The sequence below is a fragment of the Fukomys damarensis genome, unplaced genomic scaffold (genome assembly GCF_012274545.1).
Source record: "Fukomys damarensis isolate Sample0158 unplaced genomic scaffold, DMR_v1.0_HiC HiC_scaffold_2, whole genome shotgun sequence".
NCBI lineage: Eukaryota > Metazoa > Chordata > Mammalia > Rodentia > Bathyergidae > Fukomys > Fukomys damarensis.
The window spans coordinates 17102715-17125332 of NW_022900914.1; the positions used below are offsets into that span (position 1 = coordinate 17102715).

Sequence of the window (22618 nt, forward strand, 5' to 3'; positions counted from 1 at the left end):
TTCCTCTGTGCGAGACGTAACCCGGAAGTGGTTGCATTCACCTTGCCCGGGGCAGTGTTCAGCCACTGTCCCCGCTTGGTATGGGTGTTCTGGTGCGTTCTGCTGCCCGGCAGCTGTGCTGCGCGGCTCGCGCGGGTAAGGGTGTTCCCGGTAGAACCCAGTTGTCGTGGAAAACGCCTGGATCACCTCTACAGTTTCCCGGTTTGGGGTTCTTGGGAACTCGGGGCTCGCTTCCAGCCTGAGGCGCTCTCGGATTAGTGGTCGTGGGCAAAGTGCGTTACTTCTCTCGCTTCGTGGGTGATTTGCTCGCGTCTGTCCGCCTTCTAGGCTTGGGGCGAAGTTAGGGATGAACAAAGCTGCCTGGAAAGCGCTTAGACCACTTGCACGTGTAAATACTCAGATTTATAATGGGGCTTGCTGAATCTGTATTTTTCAGTCATTCCTTGTACTTGGAGAGGGAAATACTTCAGCTCCGGGAACGATGAGCCGCCAGAAAACAACCGGGTGACGCCTATGCTGCGGCATCTTATGTATAAAATAAAGTCTACCGGCCCCATCACTGTGGCCGAGTACATGAAGGAGGTGTTGACCAACCCCGCCAAGGTAGGGGTCTGGGATCCTGCGAACTCCATTCAGCAAATTTGCGAGGTGCAAGCTTCGAGGGCTGTGCGCGTAGGGAGAGGCCCGAAGCTCTTCTAGGGCAACCTAGGGACACATAGTTGAATCTGTCTGTAGGTCGCGGCTAGTGAAGGTAGAGGACAAATTCCCAGGGCGTTTAGGAGGAATGTAACTTCCCTTCGAGGGAAGGATGACTTTCCTACCTGGCCTGATGGTGGGGTCGTTGTGCTGGGAGAAGGGCATGTAGGAAAGGGAAGAGCAGAGCCCTTTTAGGAGGCAGGGGAGGGATGAAGAGTTACATTTCAAGTGTACACGGGATTCTTGGGTATGGAAGTCGCCAGTAGGCAATTGGAAATAAAAGTTCGTTGCTTGGAAAGTTGCCTGTCAGTAACTTCAGTGGGCGTTGAAAGCATGTTCAGGGTTTCTGCGATTGGTTTGGCCTGTTCCTGTCGGATGTGGTGAAGTGACTTGAGTGTCCAGAGGATTCCTAAAGGTAGCGGTATTTTAATGTTTGCAGTAAGATAGATGGCTTAAAGCAGTGCAGGATAGAAATAAGGTGAGAAATGGGTGCTTTAGAAATAGATCTTTGTGGAGAGTTTCTTTTTTTTTTGGATACTGGGGACCGAACTCAGGACCTTGCCCTTGCGAAGCAGGTGGCAGAACCACTGAGCTAAAATCCCCAGCCTGAGAAATAGATCTTGGACTCACTGGATTTGTTGATAGTTAAGTAGAAAGGTGAAGGAGAGTAAATCAAAACTGATTCCCAGATTTTTAGCTTGAGCAGTTGAGTGAAGGTTGTGCTTTCTAATGAGACAGGATGGCTAGAGCCAGATTTGAAGGAGTTCTGGGAAAGGGGTCTACATCGGGATGTCAGTGATGTTCAGGTGCAGGTAGTAAGGAGGCAGGTTGCTGTAGGTGTCTGAAGTTTAGAAGCAGATTGGGTATGCATATATAAATTTCGTTGTCATCAGTGCACAGATGGTGATTAAGGCCACGGAACCAGCAAGAGTGTACAAAGAGGAAGGAATTTTCCCAGCATTAAGACTTGGGGTAACTCCAACATTTAGTATGAGTTTCCTCACCTAACGACCCCTGAATAGAAAGCGGAGGGTTTGTGAACTTGAACTGAAAAAAATTACTCCTTTATTTTCATCAACTTATAACTGAAATTAAGCATTTCTTTAATTATGAACATAGGCAACAACTAAGAATGTGGGTAATACTATTGTTCCCTTCCCTTGGTGGTACTGGGGATTGGACCAAGTGTTTTCACACTGAGCTGCATTAGTGAACTTTAATAATTTTTGAGACAGTGTCTCACTAAGTTACTAACTTGCCCAAGTTGTACTTGAACTTTTCTATCCTCCTGTTTTAGCCTTCCAGATTGCTGGGATTATAGGTATGTGACACCACGCCTAGCTAATACTTTGTTATCAGTGGAGATAACTGATATTGTCTTTATCATAGTACAGTGATTACTGGAATCTCAAAATACTGTTGTGTTCATCCTTCAAAACATAATTATAAGTATCTGGCTTGATTTTGTGTTTTAATATACTAGAAAAGACATTTTAAAAACACTTGGTAAGTATTTTTCCATTGATTTCTTCTGTAATTCTGTATGTTTAAAGTTCTGTGCATTTAAGCCAGAACGCTGACACACACGTATAAGCCCAGCACACTGGGAGGCTGAGGCAGGAGGATTGCAACTTCACATCCAGCCTGGGCAACTTTGCAACTTAGGGAAATCCTGTCTCAAAATTTAAAAATAAAAATGGGCTAGGGATGTACCTTAGTATGAAGGCCATGGATTCAGTCCTCAGTCTTGAAAAAAGTTTATGCATTTAAATAATTCTGTGAATATGCTGTAGGCTTCACTATCCTAGCAGAGTGGTTCAACAGCCTGCATACGAAGTGAAGTCTCACACCCCCTAGAAAGGCAATGTTATGTATAGTGAAAAAAAAGTTCTGTCTAAAGGTGTGAGTGAGTTTTTTTCTAATGCCAAAAGGGAAAAGGTGAAGCTGTAAGACACGGGATGATTGAAAGAGCCTGCAGGTGTTGGATACAGAATGGCAATCCACAGTATTAAACTTGGCTAAGAGAGGGGAGAGCATTTATCCTTTGCTTCCCAGAGAGAGGGGAGCCATAGGAAGCCAGGCAAGGAAGTGTATTGAATAACGTGTTCTTGCACAGGGCAGGAGCATAGGGCTACCCTCTAAATGTGAGGTGGTAGAGTAAGGTATTTGAAAAGCAGAGGGAAGTTTGCTTGTAACAGGAAATTCTTTCTTGAAATTTACGTATTATGTTAGAACTTGGAAAATGAAAATAAATAAGACAGTCCTCTTCCTCAGATAAATACTGCTTCTTGTGAAGAACACAGATGTAGAAATAGGCTCAGAAGAGGAAGCACAAGGTTTAGTCTTAGGTCGGAGGGCTGAGCAAGAGGTCATCAAAGGTGGCTTGTGAGCAGACTCAAAGAATGAGTGTAAGTGCAAGCAAGATATGAAAAAGGAGAATTTGCAGTAGCTTAGATGTGTAGACATCAGGGCTGATTTATAAAAGAGCCCACCTTTTTATTGAGATACAATGTTCAGATAGAAAAGTGCATAAATCACAGGTGTACAGTTCGGCGCATTTTCTGAGTGAACACTCCCATGTAATCACTCCCATGTAATCTGCCCCAGGGTTAGAAACAGAACATTAGCTAGGCCTGGTGTGCTCCGGAGGCTTAGGCAGGAGGATCTTGAGTTCAAGGCCAGCCTGGGCAACATAGTGAGACCCCATCTCAGAAAACAACAAAAGAAATAGAACATCAGCAGGCTGACTAATTTCGGAGAGGAGGCCGAAGGGCCAGCAGGGTCTTTGGCTGGATTGTGAGCAGGAAGGGGAAGAAGGGCAGAGATGGCCATTGGGTGGCTCCTGGCTCTGTAACTGTCTTTCCTCTCAGTTTGGTAACCTGACTCCTATTTTGTAAAAGAAGTAAAGACGTTGTGTCTTGCTCATTTAGAGATGAGAACTTTCATACCAAATATTTCATTGTGTATGTTATGTAAGATTTTGGAGAAGTGTTTTAAAAAAACCTTACTTGAAAATTAATTTTTCTTCATTTTTTTCCCCCTTTTTCTCAGGGATATTACGTGCACCGTGATATGCTGGGAGAAAAAGGAGATTTCATTACTTCACCTGAAATAAGCCAGATCTTTGGGGAGGTAACGTCCTATGTATGTAAACTATGAAAGACAGCAACGTCATAAATTTTTGAGAGCAGATCAATCTGTATTAGTCTGTAATAGTGTTTTGTTTTGGTACCAGGAATTGAACTGGGAACCTTGTGCTTGCAAGGCAGTCAGGCAGGTGGGGACACCACTGAGCTAAATCCCTGGCCCTATAATAGTGTTTTACAGGGATTTTTTTTGTTGTTGTTATTCATCACAAGTTTTAATTTTTTAAGCCAGGCAAGGTAGCTCACACCTGTAATTCCAGCACTCTGGAGGCTGAGGCAGGAGGGTTGCTGTGAGTTCAAGACCAGCTTGGGCTACACAGTGAGTTCTAGGTCATTCTCAACTACATAGTGAGACCCTGTCTCAAAAAACCAAAAAAAAAAAAAAAAAAAAAAAGTTTTAATTTTTTAGAGGGAATAGAGAGGAAACAGAAAAGTAGTAGAGAGGACATTTGAAAAATTTATACTTGACTGCAGAGAAGGAAGTGGATGATAAGAGGGATAAAGAGAAGAAGGGAGATTGAAGCCAACAGATCGGAAAAGAGGAGAACCAGATGAAATTGAGAATGAAAGAAAAGAGGGAGAAAAGATAAAAAGAACTGTGAAGAATTAGTTGAATCAAGATGAGCTTTAAAGCTCCCAGCCATGATTTAACCATAGCTATAGTAGAAGTCTCCCTTTAAGGAACAGAATTTTAGTTATTTCCATATAAGTACCTTGGATGATGTAGAAATAGGAAATTGTACACAAGAGAAAGTAGAATCCAGGTAATGAAAAATACTAATTACATCTAAGAATCATGTAATTATTTAAATTGTGAGCATGAAGAAATGCCATAGGCACATTCCATATTTCTATTTATTTTCAAATACTAGAGCATATCTGTAAGTGATATCCTCTTATCTGTACTTTGAGGCTTTTTATTGCAGTGGCAAGAGATCTAAGATGTCTCATTTTGGTCTTTCCCTGGTCTTAGGTAGTTTCTCAGTGCTCAGCCAAAGACTACATTGCCCTGTGATATAAAAATCTTCACAGTACAGATAAAAAGATAAAACTATTTTCTCCTGTTACTAAGCTTCCTTCATGGTGTATGTTGTGATATTGTCCTAGTGAAGTTCTTCTGTATGTGTATGTATTATGTATACATTAAATAATATACATGTAGTTATTTGCAATAGTTTATGGCATAAAGTATGTACTTATGGGATTTTATATTATGGTATACTTTTGTACTTTATATTACTTTATTGTATTTTTCTTTGCCTAGCTGTTAGGGATATGGTTCATTAGCGAGTGGATGGCCGCTGGGAAAAATGCAGCTTTCCAGCTGGTGGAACTGGGCCCGGGTCGGGGCACCCTCATGGGAGACATTTTGAGGGTAGGTAATAAAAGAACATCTTTAAATGTCATGTTGATTAGTCCTATTTTGAGTTTGATAACTTCATTGAGTTTTTGGCTTTCAGTTCTGCCTCCTCCATCTTAGTTTCTCAGCTAAAATAGAATGTTAGAACAATACAATGGATAATTTCTCATTATTGTTTAAAAGCTTAAAACTGTGTGTGTGCATGTGAATGTGTATATGTGTAGAGAATGTAAAAGCTAAATATTGTTGTTTAGAAGACATAGGAGAATATATTTGTCATCTTAGTAGGTGAAGTTTTTATTTATATTGAAGCAGAAGCCATAAAGGAAAAGATTAAAAATGTAATTTCAAGAAAATAAAATTAGGAACTTTCTGTTCTTTATACAAATTATGAAATTTTTGTTGTCAAAGACACAATGGAATGATATAAGCCACAGGGTGGGAGAATTTACGTATAGCCAACAACAGTAGAACTTTAAATCAATGAGAAGGTAACAAATAATAGAAAAATCAAGCTAAAGTTGTGAACAGGCCCCTCATAAAAGAAAATCCAAATGGCTAATGAAAACAAAATAATGCGACTTTCTCATAGAGAAGTGGGAATTACAATCACTGTGAGATAGCACTATAACCCTGTCAGACTGGAAAAAATAGAAGGTCTGACATCTCTAAGTGTTGGTGAGGATGGGGGTATGTGGAGCAGTGGGAGCTCTTATATACTACTGGAGCACGTGTGATTTGGTACAGCCACTTTGAGAAGCTCTTGGGCATTATCTGTTAAGTATAAAGTTACTTATATTGTACAGATCTTCAGTTTTACTGCTACTTATACAAACTAGTATGTAGTGTACCAGGAGTCATGTATAAGAAGGTAGCATTGTTGAGGAAGCAAAAAAAAACCAAAACCCAAACCCCAAAAACAAAAACGGAAATGACCCAAATTACTATCATTGGGAAAATGAATCAGAAAATTGCGGTACAGCCATCCACCATCCAGTAGGATACCAAGTGCTCTAAGAATGCTTGAAGCCAGCAGAATGCAGCAGTATTCAACATGAAGCAAGATATTTAGTAAAAATAGCAATTGCAAAAGAATTTTTATGAAATTTTATAAATTTAAGAAATTTAAAGCCAGCAGAAAGCAAGATATATTTCATAAATATATTTAGTAAGATTCACAAGGAAAAGTCATGAAGTGGTTAATTCGGAATTCATAATGGCAGTGCCTTCTGAACTGGGGAGGACGCAGGGGCTACAGAGGTCATGTCCCATTTCAGTGAGCAGATGGTGGACATTTTCTTCTGTCTATTTCTATCATTCAATCTAATTCTTCATGAAAACATTTAAAAGGAGCACTATTAGTTCCTGCTAAGTAGTACTGCTTATTACTCTTCTGCAGTCTTTACTATCTGGCACCTATTGGTCATTTTATTTTGTATGTACCTGGCGATTCTTTGTAAAAACACAAAAATGTTCTTTTTTTGTTTTCTTTGTAGTGCTCAGCTTTGAAACCAGGGCCTTGCTCATGCTAGGCAAATGCTCTACCACTGAGCTACATCCCTGGACCATATTTAAATTTCTTGATGCTCTGTGACTTTTGCTTCATATTGGGAATTGAAAGGTTTTTTTGTTTTGTTTTTGACAATTTATAAGCATAAGAATCCTGACTGTACTTGTGAAAAAAAGAAAAAAAAATCACTGATTAAGTTCTCAGGTCTCTATTTTATATTTCTTTAAAGTGGCAAAGCCACCTGAATTTAAATTATTTTTACACATTCTTGAAATAAAATTTTCTTTTGTTTTTGTTTTTTTTTTTTTGGTCCTGGGGATTGAACTCTGATCCTTGTGCTTGGGAGACAGGCAGCTAAATCTCTGGCCCAAAATAATACTTTCTTATTCAGGTACTTGAATGGAAGCCCATGGCCTTTAAGATGTCTCTAGATTTCGATCAAGTCGCAAGAACTCTTACAGTCTCAAAGAATTTAAAGACAAACAAAATTTCTAAAACAGGTATTATGGACCTGTTTTTTAAGTGAGCTTATTTTTGAAAGGTTTTTTGCTTGGGAAATTTTTCCATGTATAGTTTAATTTCCAGTCTAAGTTTGGACATCTTGCTAAATTTTTTGGTCTAAATCTGCACATTTGTATCTCAAATATAGGCAAACCACTATAGAAATTCAGATGAAATATATTGATACTTTTTATGCTTTTGAACTTTTAGCATTCAAAGACTGATACATTATTAATGTTTTCATATCTTCCTTGTAAGTTTACAACAGTAAAACAAAAACAACTGTTGTATAGCTAAGAAAAATTGAAAATCTGATTGAGTTCCAGAGGTAAGCTGCCAGGTTACTAGTGCCATTCAAATTTAATTCCCTTAGGACACAGTTTAATCATCTGAAATGTAAGATTATTTCATACATTCATACATATTTCATTTTTTAAAAAGGCCACATAGATTTGATTTCCTTGGTCTTTTTTTTAGACTTTATACTCTGAAATTGTTTTTATGGAATGTTAAATATTTTATTTTCATCTGTTAATCATAATTTATCATTAGGCAACCAAATTGTACACTGTTTATGTGTTAGTGATGGCGAACCTTTCAGAGCTTTCAGTAATACAAACAACCCTCTGTGGCACACGTGCCATAGGTTCACCACCATGTTTTAGATGATGCTAAGTAAGTCTAATTGTTTTTTTTGTTTTTTTTTTTTTTTTTTGTTACTGGGGATTGAACTCAGGACCTTTCACTTGTGAGGTAGGTGTGGTGCCACTTAGCTAAGTCCCTGGTCTCTATTGGTTATGATTCTTAAAGACTACTTGGATCAGGAGCAAATCTTAGCAAATATTACTTGTGATTTGACTGAATTAAGGTAGTAAATGCTTAGAAAAACTAACATCTATTTAATACATTACATTTTGCCCATCATTTTTTTCTTTTTGTATGTAGGTGTTCAGTCAGCTTGGATCTGTGCTAAAAAACTGTGATGTTTCCGTACACCTTGTAGAGGTGAGCCAGGCCTTAAGTGAGCTCCAAGCATTGACACTGACTGAAGCAAAGATCCCAGTAGAGCAAAATGCTGAATCCCTAGTGTATATGAAAGGTGTTACTAAGTCTGGGTTCCCAATATCCTGGTACCGAGATCTACAGGATGTTCCAAAAGGTAAGTACTTCACATTGGTTAATCAAAGAATTTTAATTACAACCTCATAGTAGTGATCATTGACCATAACTTTTTACAGCAATTTAATATTGCTACCAAGTGTTCCTTTTCCTTAGAGAACAGCTTTTTTTTTTTTTTCCTAGAAAAGATCATTGTAAGTACAGTTTTGTAACATTAAGGACCAGTGTATTTAAAGTAGTTTTATTAAATAAATATATAGCAAAAAAAACAAAAAACAAAAAACAAAACCAAAAGCCAAAATGTACATTTCCACCGTACCTTTTAGTATTTCCCTATAGTAAGGATTGTACTGATGACGAAGCAGCCCACAGCAGCAGGGGCTAAAGAAAGCAGTGTTAATAGAGGGATCCAGTTATTTAATCTTCTTGAAAATGATCACTTACGTAAGATGGTGGTAAAATCCCTCTACTGCTGTCAAGAATCTTTGAGGAATAAGGCTCAAACCTAAGTGGGGGAAGAATGTTGGCTCAGCTCTGTCAGAGGATTTTATAAAATTCAGGTTACCTTCAGAATGGGAGTTAACAAATGTGTGTAATTTCCTTCAGGTTGAGTGGTGGTTAGATTTAACTGGTAATTCAGGCATAGCATTTCTCTGACTCTGTTACTTAGAAAGTGGGACTAGGAATAATAATTCCTTCATATGTTCTGCAGAGATGATTATGGAAGCGTCCCAGTTTCCAGTACTGAACAGTTAGACATTTTATTTTTTATAGTTAATGTTTTACAGACTTAATTGCCTTGAAATGCTGAACCATTAATTTTTTTCTTCTATTTTTAAATAGGATGCAGCTTTTTTCTTGCACATGAATTTTTTGATGTTCTTCCTGTGCATAAGTTTCAGGTATTGTTGGAAAAAGTCATGTTTATAGTGCAATAACAGAAGGTCTCATGTTGCAAGGATGAACACGTGCAGTACTTACTCAGTTTATAAGCATTACTTGTTGAGTGACTTTTAACTGTTATTTGAAGTTTGGTGAACAAAAGTAATTGAAAAGCAAAATTAAATATTAACTGGAATTTTAGTGTTCTTGGAGTAAATTTTTTTTGGTGGTACTGGGGATCACTTAGGACTTTGTGCTTGCCAGGCAGGTGCAGCACCACCGAACTAGATCCATGCCCCTAAATACCACCCCCCTTATTGAGGATCAAACTCAGGACCTAGTGCTTGCCAGGCAGGCACAGTGCCTCTGAGCAAAATCTCCAGCTCTCTTGGAGTAACTGTTAAGAATTCTTAACTCTTTTGTGAAGAGAGTCACTGAATTTTGATGCAGATTGCACTGAACTGCTTTTGTCAAATTAGTAGTTTCCCCCTCTTCCCCCACACTGAGGTTTGAACTCAGGACTTTCTGCTTGCCAGGCATCTGATTATTCCCCCAGAGTTTGTTTTCCATTTTGGGGCACTTTGCACACCGCTTTTTTTTCCCACCTTCTACAGCCCATTATGTATTGCTTCTTCCTTACAGTATTTTTTTTTTTTTTTTTTGTACTGGGGATTGAATTCAGGACCTTGCTCTTGCAAGGCAGGCAGTGGAACCACTGAGCTAAATCCCCGGCCCCTTCCTTACAGTATTAATAGTTTGCATATATAAGTTTATTCATACTCTTTCTCTACTGAAATTATTTAGAGTTCTGTAAATGTTATGTACAAAGAAAAAGCTAATAGAATTTTTTAAAAAAGCTAATAGAATTTTTGATGAAGGCAATTATGACAACTTGCAACAATTTTTTTCATGTTATTTTGTTTAGAAAACACCCCAAGGATGGAGAGAAGTACTCATTGATATTGATCCACAAGTTTCTGATAAACTGAGGTTTATTTTGGCACCTTGTGTCACCCCGGCAGAAGCCTTGCTACAAGTAGGAATACTGTTTTTTCTAAATTTCTCTCTTTGCTAACAGAGCATTCAAACTTTTGTTTTCTGAGTTACTGAGTTCCTTTAACAGAGGAATTGTTAGCCACATTCAGGGTGCTTTTGTTGGCAGTGAAAGTGTAGAGGATCAAATTTGAAGGAATAGGTTAAACTCATTTAAGTCTCTCACCTTAATGTAATGATAACACTATTAAGCACTTAACCAAGTCCTCACCTACTTTTTAAATCTGTTGCTCAACTATCAAATGATGAAGATATTGTCAGCCTTACAGGTAAGTGCTTATGAAGGCACTATTGCACTGACGATACTACAGTTACAATGCAAGCTCACATTTATTGAACACTTTCTATATATTACTCTACCTCATTTCACCTGAGTGTCAAGTTGTTTTATAAAGCTTCCCCCACCCCGAGTTGATATAGTTCTTGACTTGATTAGCATTCACACACAAGGGAGTACATTCTCCCTTTCACTTGAATGGAGCAAATGCTGGAGCCATCTGTTATCCTGAAGAACAGTCTAAGGTAGCAAGCTGCGATTTGTCAGCTAACCCCTGAAAAGGCTGGCTTCATCATTTTTATGGCTTCACCATAGGTGCAACTTATTTAACAGCACTAGGGGCTAAGTGGCTTATTCTTTTATTTAATTTTCACAACAGACATATGGTATATATAATGAGGAAAAAGACTCAGATTGAGTAACTCATCTTCCAGTAAGCAATTGGAAGAACTAAGGTTCAACCATAATTCTGACTTCAGCTGTTATTAATTGTTAAGCAATAGGCAGAGATGAAAGGGCAGGTCCTTGTTTCTAGTGGTGTCAGGAGGGAACAAAAGATGTTTTCATCATGAAGAACAAAGTATCTCGTTTCAGTCATTCCAGGTTGGACATTTCAGCTAGTGTGGGTCTGAGATCCAGTGGCAGATTCACAAGCTGATGTTTCCTGATAAAAGGCATACAATTGGTAGTCTTTCTACTCCAGCAGAAGCCATCATAACTGCTTAACAGATGTTTTGTCATATTGGATTTATATCTTGTCTTCTCTGCTTGATTTTTTGGATGCCTGTTAATTCAAGGTGCTATTCTAGGCAGACAGAAATTCCTTTCTTAGGCTTTCAACCCAGTAGAATATTTCTACTACTATATGTAAGTACTTTTATAATAAAATGAACCAGGTGTGGTGTCACAAACTTATAATCCCAGCTCTCCAGAGGTTGATGCAGGAGAGTCATGAGTCCAAGGCCAGCCTGGACTATATACTGTATAGCAACACACACACACACACACACACACACACACACACACACACACACACACACACACACACACACACAAACACACACACACACACACACTGACTATAGCCTGTTTCAAGAAATGAACAACAAAAAAAGATAATATAGTTGGCCACTAAGCGATTGAAAGGGCATGTACCTTTTTATAAGTTGAAATGTCTATAAGCTTAGCATTAGAAATCAAAGAATTGTACATAACAAAAGGGATGTCATGTGAAACATTGAGAATAGAGAACATATTCATGTTGAGAAGGAATTTTTATTATAACTAAGAAATGCTTATTATAGAGAAACGTGAAAAACCCTAAGAAAGTCTTTTTGGATGATGTATTTTGATTCTTATGACTGTTTCCTCACTAGCATGATGAAACAAGGGATCACGTTGAAGTGTGTCCTGATGCCGGAGTTATCATTCAGGAACTTTGTGAACGCATTGCACTCACCGGAGGTGCTGCACTGATCGCAGATTATGGTCATGATGGGACAAAGACGGATACCTTCAGGGTACGTGTAGACCAGTAACACAATCGATCAGCTCATTAGATTTCAAGCTCATTGAAGAGCTTTCTTTTTGGTTTTTACAGTGCTTAGCATTATTGTATATTTTATTATTAATTCATGTTGTCATAATACGTATAGACCAGTAACATGATTGATCAGCTCATTAGATTTCAAGCTCAATGAAGAGCTTTGTTCTTGGTTTTTACAGTGCTTAGCATTGTATATTTTAATTTATTATTAATTCATGTTGTCATAATTAACCTGAACCCTCCATCTGGCTCCTAGAGCCAGTATCCAACTGTCTGTGGAACAGGGTGTGAATTACTTAAGTACTTCTTTAGCTGCAGAACCTCGTAAGCATCCGAGTAATAACAAATGGAAAGATTTTCTTGTGGTTCTTTTGTTTTGTTGCCCTGCCTTCATTTAACACATTCCCACAGGCATGAGCCATCAGAGTTAATATGTGACATTCCCATCGGGCTGCTTGTACCACTGCTGGTAACAAATGGACCTGGTCATTTTTATTGGTCTTTTCACTAATAAAATTAAATTGGAGCTGCCCAGCAGTGAGAGATACGAATTCACTCAGAGCCACCTGGCGGCGAGACATGAAATTAAGGCCCTGTCATGAATGTTTAAAATATTTTTGGTACTAGGCAGATTCAAACTATCATATTTTTAACATATCTTTTTCCTTTTCCATATGTATACCTTTATCAACATCCTTTCTTAATGCTTTTTGAATATGATCAATTCTGTTGAATTTTCTTTTACTGAAATACATTTAACTAGAGCTGTTGGTCATTTTCTGGATCTGTGGTTCTTAATTCTAACAGTATTATTGTCAATACAAATAACTTGGAAGAGTTTGTTAAAAATCTTGACCTCTGACTTCACTTCCAGGATTCTGATCAACACGGTTTGGATAGAGTCTGTTAAACATTCATGTGATTCTAGGTACAGTGGTTGATACACTATATACACCTCCTAGATTCCGATCACCTAAATTCATTGAGAGTAAGATCATCTCTGTTCCATCACCACAAAATTTATGAAAATGTTAAGTAACTTTATGTTAAGGGCAGTATCTTGAGACGCTCCCCACTTTTGCACTTTATATTGGATTTTCCATGTAGCATCTTATTTGCAAAAAGACTACTGCATAGTCCAAACCACAGGTTTAGGCCCTATTTCCTAACAACTGCATGTAAAAATGTACTAATAAGCTAGCATTTCCTTGATTTCAACAAAGATAGCTATAGAAGGGCTTCTTTTTTTTTGTTTAAGGGGTTTTATGGCCACAAGCTTCATGACGTCCTAATTGCCCCCGGAACAGCAGACCTAACGGCTGATGTGGACTTCAGTTATTTGCGCAGGATGGTACAAGGAAAAGTAGCTTCACTGGGCCCAATAGAACAACAGACCTTTTTAAAAAATATGGGTATTGATGTCCGATTGAAGGTAATGGTTTATTTCACTATCACTAAATATTTTAATTTCAAAAATATGAATACTCGGGTCAGACAGCACCTTAGTATTTTGGTCTTTTCAGTAGTATAGGATTTAGAGTAACCTGATAGTGGTAGGCACAGCCAGGTAACTTTCATGAGGGCAGAATTAAGGCTTCCCAGAAGTATCCCTGTTCATTAAAAAATCATGTTCATAGGCATGAACATTATAAGTATTCTTCAACGACACTTAAACTTACTGATTAAACTAGAGATATGTGTTGAGAATGCAGAACCGTAGGTTTGGCTTACAACAAACTAGTTTTTTGTTTTGGTACTGGGGATCAAACTACTGTTTTAATAAGCATCCTATGAACTTTGGGCAGGTAATCAGAATTCACATTCTAAGCATTGCTGTATTTGAATAGTGAGAGTCATTAGTAATGCTGTATTTACCTATGAATTCCTTCTTTTGGTTATTTTTGCTAAGAAATGTTTTCATTTCAGGTTCTTTTTGATAAATCGGATGAGCCATCAGTGAGGCAGCAGTTACTTCAGGGGTATGATATGTTAATGCACCCTCAGAAGATGGGAGAAAGATTTAACTTCTTTGCCTTGCTACCTCACCAGAGACTTCAGGGTAGAAGCCATCACATCAATACATGCCAGTCACAGCCCTCTGCCTCTCCGGTGGCTGGGTTTAGTGAACTGGCTTGGCAGTGATATTTCAGCTTGGAGTTTTTGTCCTTCAGTTTGCCTAAGCAATCAAAATAAAGGGAACACATTTCATACATTTAAGGTAACAAAAGTCCTAACGTATTTTATGTCTTCATAATTAATAAAGATAGCCCATGTTACGTATTATGAAATAAAATCATAGAACTTTTAGAGTTGTAACTAACTCTTGGTATAAGTATGTATTTTCAATTGCTGAGAAATTAAGTTTCCTTTTAATAAAGCTAGTTGTGTTTTATAAAGTACATATAAGTACTGGTTTAATAAAAATAGTGTAAAAGAGGTAGAACAGGATTTGACACAGATATCTCAGATCTTACTAAATGAAAAAGTAGGATGCTGAAATTTCTATGGTTATTCCATTTTTTCTGAAGAAAGGCTACCTTTATATGCTTGCAAGTAATTTCACAGGAACTAATATAAATTTGCAGTTACAATTATTTCAAACTTTCATTTTAAGAAATGAGCCCCTCTAATAATCACCTCAAAGTTAGTGTGCAGTTATAATAAGTTCATTTCTGGGCAGGTAAATAAAATCACTTCTCTTAAATGTACCATTTGTTCCATCTATAAATACTATTTTCAAGATAGTTATGTTACCAAGGTCTAGGAAAGTAACACAATCAAATAAGATTTTATGTGGATTCCCCCTCTCAGAGCCAGGCCAAGATTTTCACATGAAAAGTATGGTGATACAGAAATACATTTTATTATCAAGCTTTTTGAGAATATTTACAAAAAGTGGCATTTAACAAAAAATATAAAAATGTACTGAACAGTGTCATAGATGACTTTGTACATTATCAAATGTTTCTAGCAAACAGTTATTTCTTAGACAAACACAATTTGACTTCAAGACATTTTGTTATCTGGAGTAATTAACTCAACTCCAAATTATATGACAGTGCCTTTACAAAAATTTTTTAAAAATTTCTTAGGCATCAACAAAAAGAGTGCAATTAATTTCATGGCTTGTAAAGTTTAATTATATAAGTTTAGCAAATGAACATTATTCCAGTTAATTTTCACCATATGCAGTAAAACTACAGTAGGTCACCTAGTGAGTCAAAATTACTCCATTTTTGTGCATGTTGATATAGACTTACTCTGGAGAAATTTGGGCAAGTCATCGTCCATCACAAGGAAAATCCATTTATAAAAAGGATTCTCAAAATTAATTTGGTTAAATCTTTGCAACTGTTATGTGAAGACAAATACTGAAATATGTGCAACGTCTCCTAGAGATACAGATACATAATGTAGCATAATGGCCATGAGGGTTCATACTGTGAACTTGGGCAACTAATCTCCTGTGTGTCAATTTCCTTATCTCTAAGATTCATAATGTACTTCCAATGTGACTACTGTGAGGATAAATATGGAAGAACTTAGAACACAGAGGCATTGGGCAATATATTATTCTCATAAGGGTATTTTTTAGTCCTAGATGAATAGCTTTAAAGATCTCTGAAGGCCTTCTTGGTCTGTTCACATATAAGAACATACTTTTTCCTTTGCTCTCCCAAATTCAGTGGACAAATTAACACTTTTATACTTTTACTATTATTAAATACTATTATTAAATATATTCATACATAACTCATCTCTGACCACACTTTGACGAAGGTTGTGGCAAGAATTATGATCTTTGGGCCAGGTATTCAGCTTAGTGGTGCTGTGCCTGCCTCACAAGTGCAAAGTCCTGAGTTCAATCCCTGGTACCGAAGGGGGAAAAAGAATTATGATCTTCATTTCATAGACTGAGGAATTAAAATCTCACATTTGCTCAGACCAACAGAGCTAATAAACAGTGGAACTGAAATACTTAAATCCAGATTTTCTGACTCTTAAATTTTTTCTTTTACTTAAGAGTGGAGTAGGAAAAAACAAAAACAAACAGGTTCATACTGATTACTGATCCTAGATCTTAAACATTTTCTGGGGGGGAATACAAATTGAGCATCCCTAATGTAAAAAACTGAAAGCACTACCATTTAAAAAAAGTTTTGGATTTTAGAGCATTTCAGAGTTACAGATGTATGTAAATATTCCAATATCTGAAAAATCTGAAACACTTCTGGTCCCAAGCATTTCAGATAAGGAATATTCAACCTATAGTATTTTTAAAACAGTTCGATGCTGGAGCTGATATGTAAAAAGTTCTTAACCACTATTTAATTTGCTATATTGATAATACAGTTCCATGTCTACCTCTAATCTACTCCCCCAAACTGCTTAAAATTAAATAATTTAAAAACATTATAAAGATACTGTAAAGCCCTCCAATAGGCTAAGGGAAAAAAAAGATAACACTCTACTTCAGAGTGAGGAGAATGAACTGACCCTTCATTGGCCTTCCTTTTAATATATAATTTTTGATCACAAATTATTTATTCCTAGGTAAAAATAAACTAACTGAAGTTCAGATATGTATGCATCAGGGTACAGTGTGGCATCGGGATAGTGTTCAAATGGGAACATGAATGTTTAGCATGGCTGAGCTACGAGAAGGCACACATAACTGTTCAGCACTTAGGAACAGTTCCTACAGTACTCTGTGTTTTGGTAATACCAGTCGTCTTTATTGAGGTTACAACATACAAAAGGTGATAATTTAATTTTTTATGCTGTAGAGAACATACTAAAGAGTTGCAGTTCCAATAAAAGACAGTCCAGTGCTCCTCTTGTATGCATCTAGGAAAAACTTAAATGTCTTGGTGGTCAGTTAGACAAATCACTCAAAAGTACTTTTGTAAATCATGTACTGTTAACCTCACAGTTAATGCTAAATGCAGTAACTGGATGCTAGCTTGCCTTTTTAAAAAATGATACAAGATTAGGAAAGGGAAGATAAATTAAATGACATTATTGTATTTAAAAGTGAAGGATTAAGAAAAAATACAAAATCAGTTACTGCTTATGCTACAAATTTTATAAAAAGCTTCACCTTAATTCCTTTGTGTGTTTATTACTCAGTTCCCTTCCTGTACCTACTCATGAACTACAGTATTGGTGTCACCAATGCCTTATATTTCCTCATGTCTTTGCATCCTTGCAGATGTCAACCTACAAGGAGCGACAGTTATGCAGCAAAATATTAGTCCTTATGAAACTTACTGAAGTTAGTTCATTGATAATTAAGGATCTTCTTCCATGTCATCTGGATTGGGAGCCATAATGAAGTGCTGTGGGTATACCAGGTTATGTGTGTATGCATGGATTTCCCAGCGAGCATCATCACTTTCATGTGTAATGTAACGTTCCCCGATGCGAGTTTCAAACTCTCTCAGGTCAAGCCATGTCTGATAGTCCTAGGAAAAAAATGAAATGATTTTGAACTATACAGTAAAACACTGGCAGCCTTTTTTTCTCACTTAGCACACTAGTCATAATTAATAACCCCTACTTATAAGTTTTTGCTACACAAGTTCTAACTGTAATATTTTAAGTTAGCCATGCTGAAGGTAGTTTTTCAAATCCAGGATCTCTAACGAATATAAATAGTTTATGAAATTAAGACAAAAAAAAAACATTTTGTTCTGTATTGTTGAGAACCCAAACCTTAGTTAATGCTACCCTCTACCCCTCACTCCCTTTAAAATAGTTGTAAGATTTCTCTCCTTCCTCTGAAGCATTGAGTTTTGTGTGTTGGCTTTTAAAATTTATTAGTACATGTGTGCCATACATAATGACTACTTTCGCTGTGCATTTGGTACATGTACATGACACATTTTAATTCTTTTCAATACCCCTCACTTTTTTACTTCTCTTTATCTTGTGGTCCCCTTTCCATTGCAAAGATCTAACACCTTGTTTCCTCTTATCTTTTACTTTGCTCTTTATAGTCTGGATTTCTCATATGAGAAAAACGATACAGTTTTTAAGCTTATGCATCTGTTTTATTTCAATTAACATTGTGTTTTCAAGGTGCATCCACTTTGACAGATCTATGCAATAACTTTTGGTAGAACCATGCCAAACACAATGTTAGACTGTATATGGGGGCAGGGGGAGGAATTTTTTCAATGCAAAAATAAACCTTTCAGTGCACATTTAAAATAAAACATAGTGGACAAAATTGTATGTCCTGTTAATCTTACAAAAAAAAAAAGAAATCAATACATAAAACCCTAATGAAGACTAAGTCACTGCTTTCAATTCATGAGGGTATTTAATTGCCTATCAATGGTGATTTGAATGATACACAACTTCTGGAGATGCAGCCATATAAATCAGTGAACTGCTTATGTAAGGATCAGCAGAAATTTTTGTTACCTGTAGCCAAGGATGGCTAAGAGATTTGTCAACACTGTAACGTTTCCTCATCTTCACTTGAAGCAGGTTGTTTATCAAGTCAATTGCTAAGGGAAAATACAAAATTAGATACATAAATTCAGGTGTGTAAAGTACCCCAAACCTGTGGCTGTGCCCAGTATCTGCTTAGGAGAAATGAAGCATTGAGGAAATGCTGCCTTTCAAGTTTGTGGATTTTCTACGTGTAAAGTGATCCACACTTAATGAATTAAGGATGCTTGTAAAATTTCCATTTTATTAAGAAGGCTATACAGAATATAGGTTCAGAATACACATTTTGAAGCCATACTACCTGGACTAATACATACCATATCATATTTATTAGTGGTGCAATATGGGACCAGTTACTAAACTATGTTGTGCTTTGGTTTCCTTATCTGCAAAAATGGAATTGTTGAGAAAATCAACTTAACTGTGCAAAAGACTTAGAACAGTCCTTAGCATCTAAGTGCTAAGTATTAACTTATTCTTTCAAGATGAGTAAAACAGATTGATAGTGGGCTTATTTATTTCTTGCGATGACACCATGTTGCTCTCTATTCCCAGCGTAGTCTAGAAGAGCAGCCAAAGCTATTGCCTTGCATCTACAGATATAGGTGCAATGAAGTGATAACTTATTACCAAAAGTTCACACGCTACAGGTTTTAATAGATAGGTTCAAGATGTTTTGGTGTAAATGGTGAGAACTTGTCATACAGTTTTAGTTACTTATTTGGAGAAATGGGTCAACTGCAAAACCAAGGCAACTGTAAAAGTACATACTGACCACAGCCCTCATAATGATATAAAGCAGCATGGATATGAAAGTGTAAGCCTGCGATAGCAAACCTCTGAGAGACTGGCCAAACTGCATCCCAAAACCCACTTGTTGCAAAGTACCAACAATGCAATTAAACCTGAATACTGAGGATTTCCTTTAGAAAGAAAACCAACTCATACACTTGGCTTGAGTGCTGACAGTGAGGGCTGTTGTGTGCCTGCTGTGGCACATGTGCCTTAGGACTGCCACCCCCGGCCTCGGCCCAGACAGGCCAAATGAAAGTCATACTGTACTAATTCTATTTCTCTATTATATATCATCAAATTAGCAAAGACCTTCTATAAATACATTTAAATTATGAATTTCTGTCCCAAATACTACAAAGTATCTGTTCTGTAAACTGTAGTTCACTATTTGTATCATTTCAGGTATTTAAAATGTACATTCCTGAGATATTCCAACTGGTTAATCTAAATCTGGGGGATATGCCGAACGGTTTTTCTTCTAAAGTGATTCTCATACAAGAGTTACATGCCACACTGCCCTAGGAGCTCCGAGGTGACTTTGATAACATTAAAAAAAAAAAAAAAAGCCAGGATTTAGCGCAGTGGTGCCACACCTGCCTTGCAAGTGCAAGGTCCCAAGTTTGAGCCCTGGTTCAGGGGGATGGGGGCTTCCTGTGAACTTAAGTTTTGTCTATTACCATGTGAATCTGGCTACTGTCACGATAATTTTGTTCCTCAAACTTCCCTCAACTTATTGGAGTATTTGTCAGCCCTTATAATTAGGTCCAGTACTTTGGGGTGTGGGCAGGGGGACCCTACCTGTTCCCAATTTGCTAAATCCAGGTAAAGAAAGGTATTTCCCAACATAGCTTCTATTAAGTTCCAGGGCACTGTTAAATGTTTTAAGTGGTACACTCTGTTTTAGTGCAGCAGCCTAAAGAGCACCAGCCAATTCATTTTTGATGGGTATAGAGCCAGGGGTTACAAACTCAAGACTTTCTAGGCAGGAAAAACAATGTATAAAACTTTGCAACACAGGTCCATATGAGGACTGACACAAAATGAACTGTCTATTCAATATAAAGCTCATTCTATGTATACAGAACCTAAGCGATAGGTCTTCATTTAAGGAGCTTACAGACCATTATCAAAACAGTAGTTAAGAAAAAAAGTCCTAGTGAGTTTAAATAATCTTGCAGTTTCAAGAGGGGGCAGCAGGGAGAACTCATGGTGATTCACAAGTCAAAGGGCCCTAGAGGGACTAGAACTACAATAGTGAGTACTGCAACATGGCTTTTGGGAAGCTGAGCTGGCGTGATGGTATACATCTAAGATTTCAGCATTCTGGGAGCTGAGACAGGAAGACCACAGGTTTAAGCCCAGCCTGGGCAACTTAAGACCGTGTCTTAAAAAAGGGCTGGGGATGTAGTTCAGTATGAAGACGCTGGGTCCAATCTTCAGTACCATGGTGTGTGTGTGTGTGTGTGTGTGTGTGTGTGAATGTATTAAGATGAAAGTAATGCTTCCTGAAGATAATTTCACAGCAGTGACTGGGAAGAACCAGAAAAAGTTAATGCAGTGGTGGTGAATCTAGAGCATGCGTGCTACAATGTGTCTGTATCACTGGAAGCTCTAAAAGGTTTGCCATCCCTGGAACAGATAGGATAATTAAAAAGATACTTTAGTATTTTCAGAGTGAGGCTGTTGGGGCCTGGATTACTATTAAGTCTGGGAATTACAAAAATAGTGTAAAAGAAATTCGTAACTAAATAGGGAAGTCAGATGAGACAGGCTGAGATTACAAAGATTTTTTTAGACTAAAGGACACAGAGTCAAAATTAATTTATTTTTTTACCTTCACTAGAAATTTCTCTCCATGGATTTGGTGGGTACATAAATGCAGCGTTTTGGATTTGGTCATTTATATCTTCATCCTCATTGAATGGAAATGTACCACTGAGGCTCACATAGATGATGACTCCCACTGACCACATATCTAGAGAACGGTTGTAACCTTTACTCCTGAGAACTTCAGGGGCTAAGTATGCTGGAGTTCCTACTACTGATCTCCGGAATGACTTCTCACCAATAATGCGTGCAAATCCAAAGTCACACAGCTTCACCTGGAAGTCAAGGGTGATGTTAATTTTACATATGTAACTACATATAAAGCAGATCTCTCAATGTGGTATCGGATCATTTCAATGTTCTTGCCAATTGTTTTGACTATGAATACTAAACAAATGTAGATAAGGAACTTGAAATACCCTTATTCCAAACAGGATATATTGTCAGCTCTGTGACACTAACAGGATAAAGAGCTTTCCTAATGTTCTTTAAAAAAAACAAAAACAAAAAACAAAACTTCTGTATTCTGTCCAACTACCAGACTGATATTTCAAGGGTTGTTTTGTTTTTTTTAAAGAAAAGGAAGATGGTGATCTTTTCTCATCTGTCTTGTGAGGAGATCACTTTTCTATTATCTATGAGCAAGAACTTTTTATTTCTGAATCCTCAATGGATGTTCAGTGTGTGGACACATGAAAGTACAGTATTCAATAAATGAATGAAAAATTAAGTTACAATCTTTAGAAACAACCTTTATTTTGCTTAATCCTAGAATTTCTTCCCAAGGACGCTATATATTGGCAAGTAAATAAAACTGAGTTGTATTAGACATAACTGTTAATGTAAACAGAAGAGAAATGCTTGAGACTGTTATAAGGAGTAAGGATTTTCTATTTCTGTGAGACAAATTATTGGTAGTTAAATGCTAAGATTTGAAAAAAGCTGTGAAGGTAGCCCCAGTGTCATCTATGTCCTCTGAGGAAGAGAGTTCTGGAAGTGTAAGGAGCTCAGAACACTTACCTTACTGCCTTTTTGTAGAGCTTCAAGGGGTTTTGGTGATTAATAACTGCATTTATGCTGAAGAAGCAAAAGCTAAGTACTTTCCTGAAGAAATGTTCTGACTCACAGAATACTTCAAGAAAAGCATTAAGTTCACAGAAAAGGGACTGGACTTCTAGAAAAAGTGGTACGAGTAACTACCTGGGAACAAAGAAGTGTGTCATGCTGCTTGCTATTTCTGGGATATGCATTCTGACATAATTTTTATGAAAGATATTTGCTATGTGTCATTACTGAATTTGCTGCTTCTCTATTTGAATAAAGAGTAGGAGTACAGACTCTGGGAAGGCGGCAGAACCACTGAGCTAAATCCCCAGCCCAGGAGTACAGACTCTGAAGAAATATTCTTTCCCTCTCATTAAATGGCTAACATCTTGATAAAGATGAC

The 22618-nt window shown here is 37.3% G+C and overlaps 2 protein-coding genes across 4 annotated transcripts in view; one reads left to right on the forward strand and one right to left on the reverse strand.

Moving 5' to 3' along the window:
• The first annotated feature begins 19 nt into the window (after nucleotides 1-19).
• Nucleotides 20-22513, forward strand: Ndufaf7 (NADH:ubiquinone oxidoreductase complex assembly factor 7). Of its 2 annotated transcripts, none has more exons than XM_010611415.3 (12): nucleotides 20-135; nucleotides 437-603; nucleotides 3748-3840; nucleotides 5107-5217; nucleotides 8159-8372; nucleotides 9176-9234; nucleotides 10140-10250; nucleotides 11921-12064; nucleotides 13349-13522; nucleotides 14017-14308; nucleotides 17303-19876; nucleotides 21188-22513. In XM_010611415.3, exons 1-10 carry the CDS (start codon nucleotides 81-83, stop codon nucleotides 14230-14232), a joined length of 1344 nt encoding a protein of 447 aa, XP_010609717.1. In that variant the 5' UTR covers nucleotides 20-80; the 3' UTR covers nucleotides 14233-14308; nucleotides 17303-19876; nucleotides 21188-22513. The 2 variants fall into 2 exon arrangements, with proteins under 2 accessions (XP_010609717.1, XP_010609719.1); XM_010611417.3 differs by having other exon boundaries at nucleotides 3748-3828.
• Nucleotides 17364-22618, reverse strand: part of Prkd3 (protein kinase D3) — a 60076-nt gene continuing 54821 nt past the window's right edge. For both annotated transcript variants that reach the window (XM_010611412.3, XM_010611414.3), the window contains 3 exons: nucleotides 21179-21446; nucleotides 18520-18605; nucleotides 17364-17555 (listed from right to left, as the gene is read on the reverse strand). In XM_010611412.3, coding sequence (XP_010609714.1) covers nucleotides 17382-17555; nucleotides 18520-18605; nucleotides 21179-21446 — 528 coding nt within the window. In that variant the 3' untranslated portion in view covers nucleotides 17364-17381. The remainder of the gene's footprint in view (nucleotides 17556-18519; nucleotides 18606-21178; nucleotides 21447-22618) is intronic.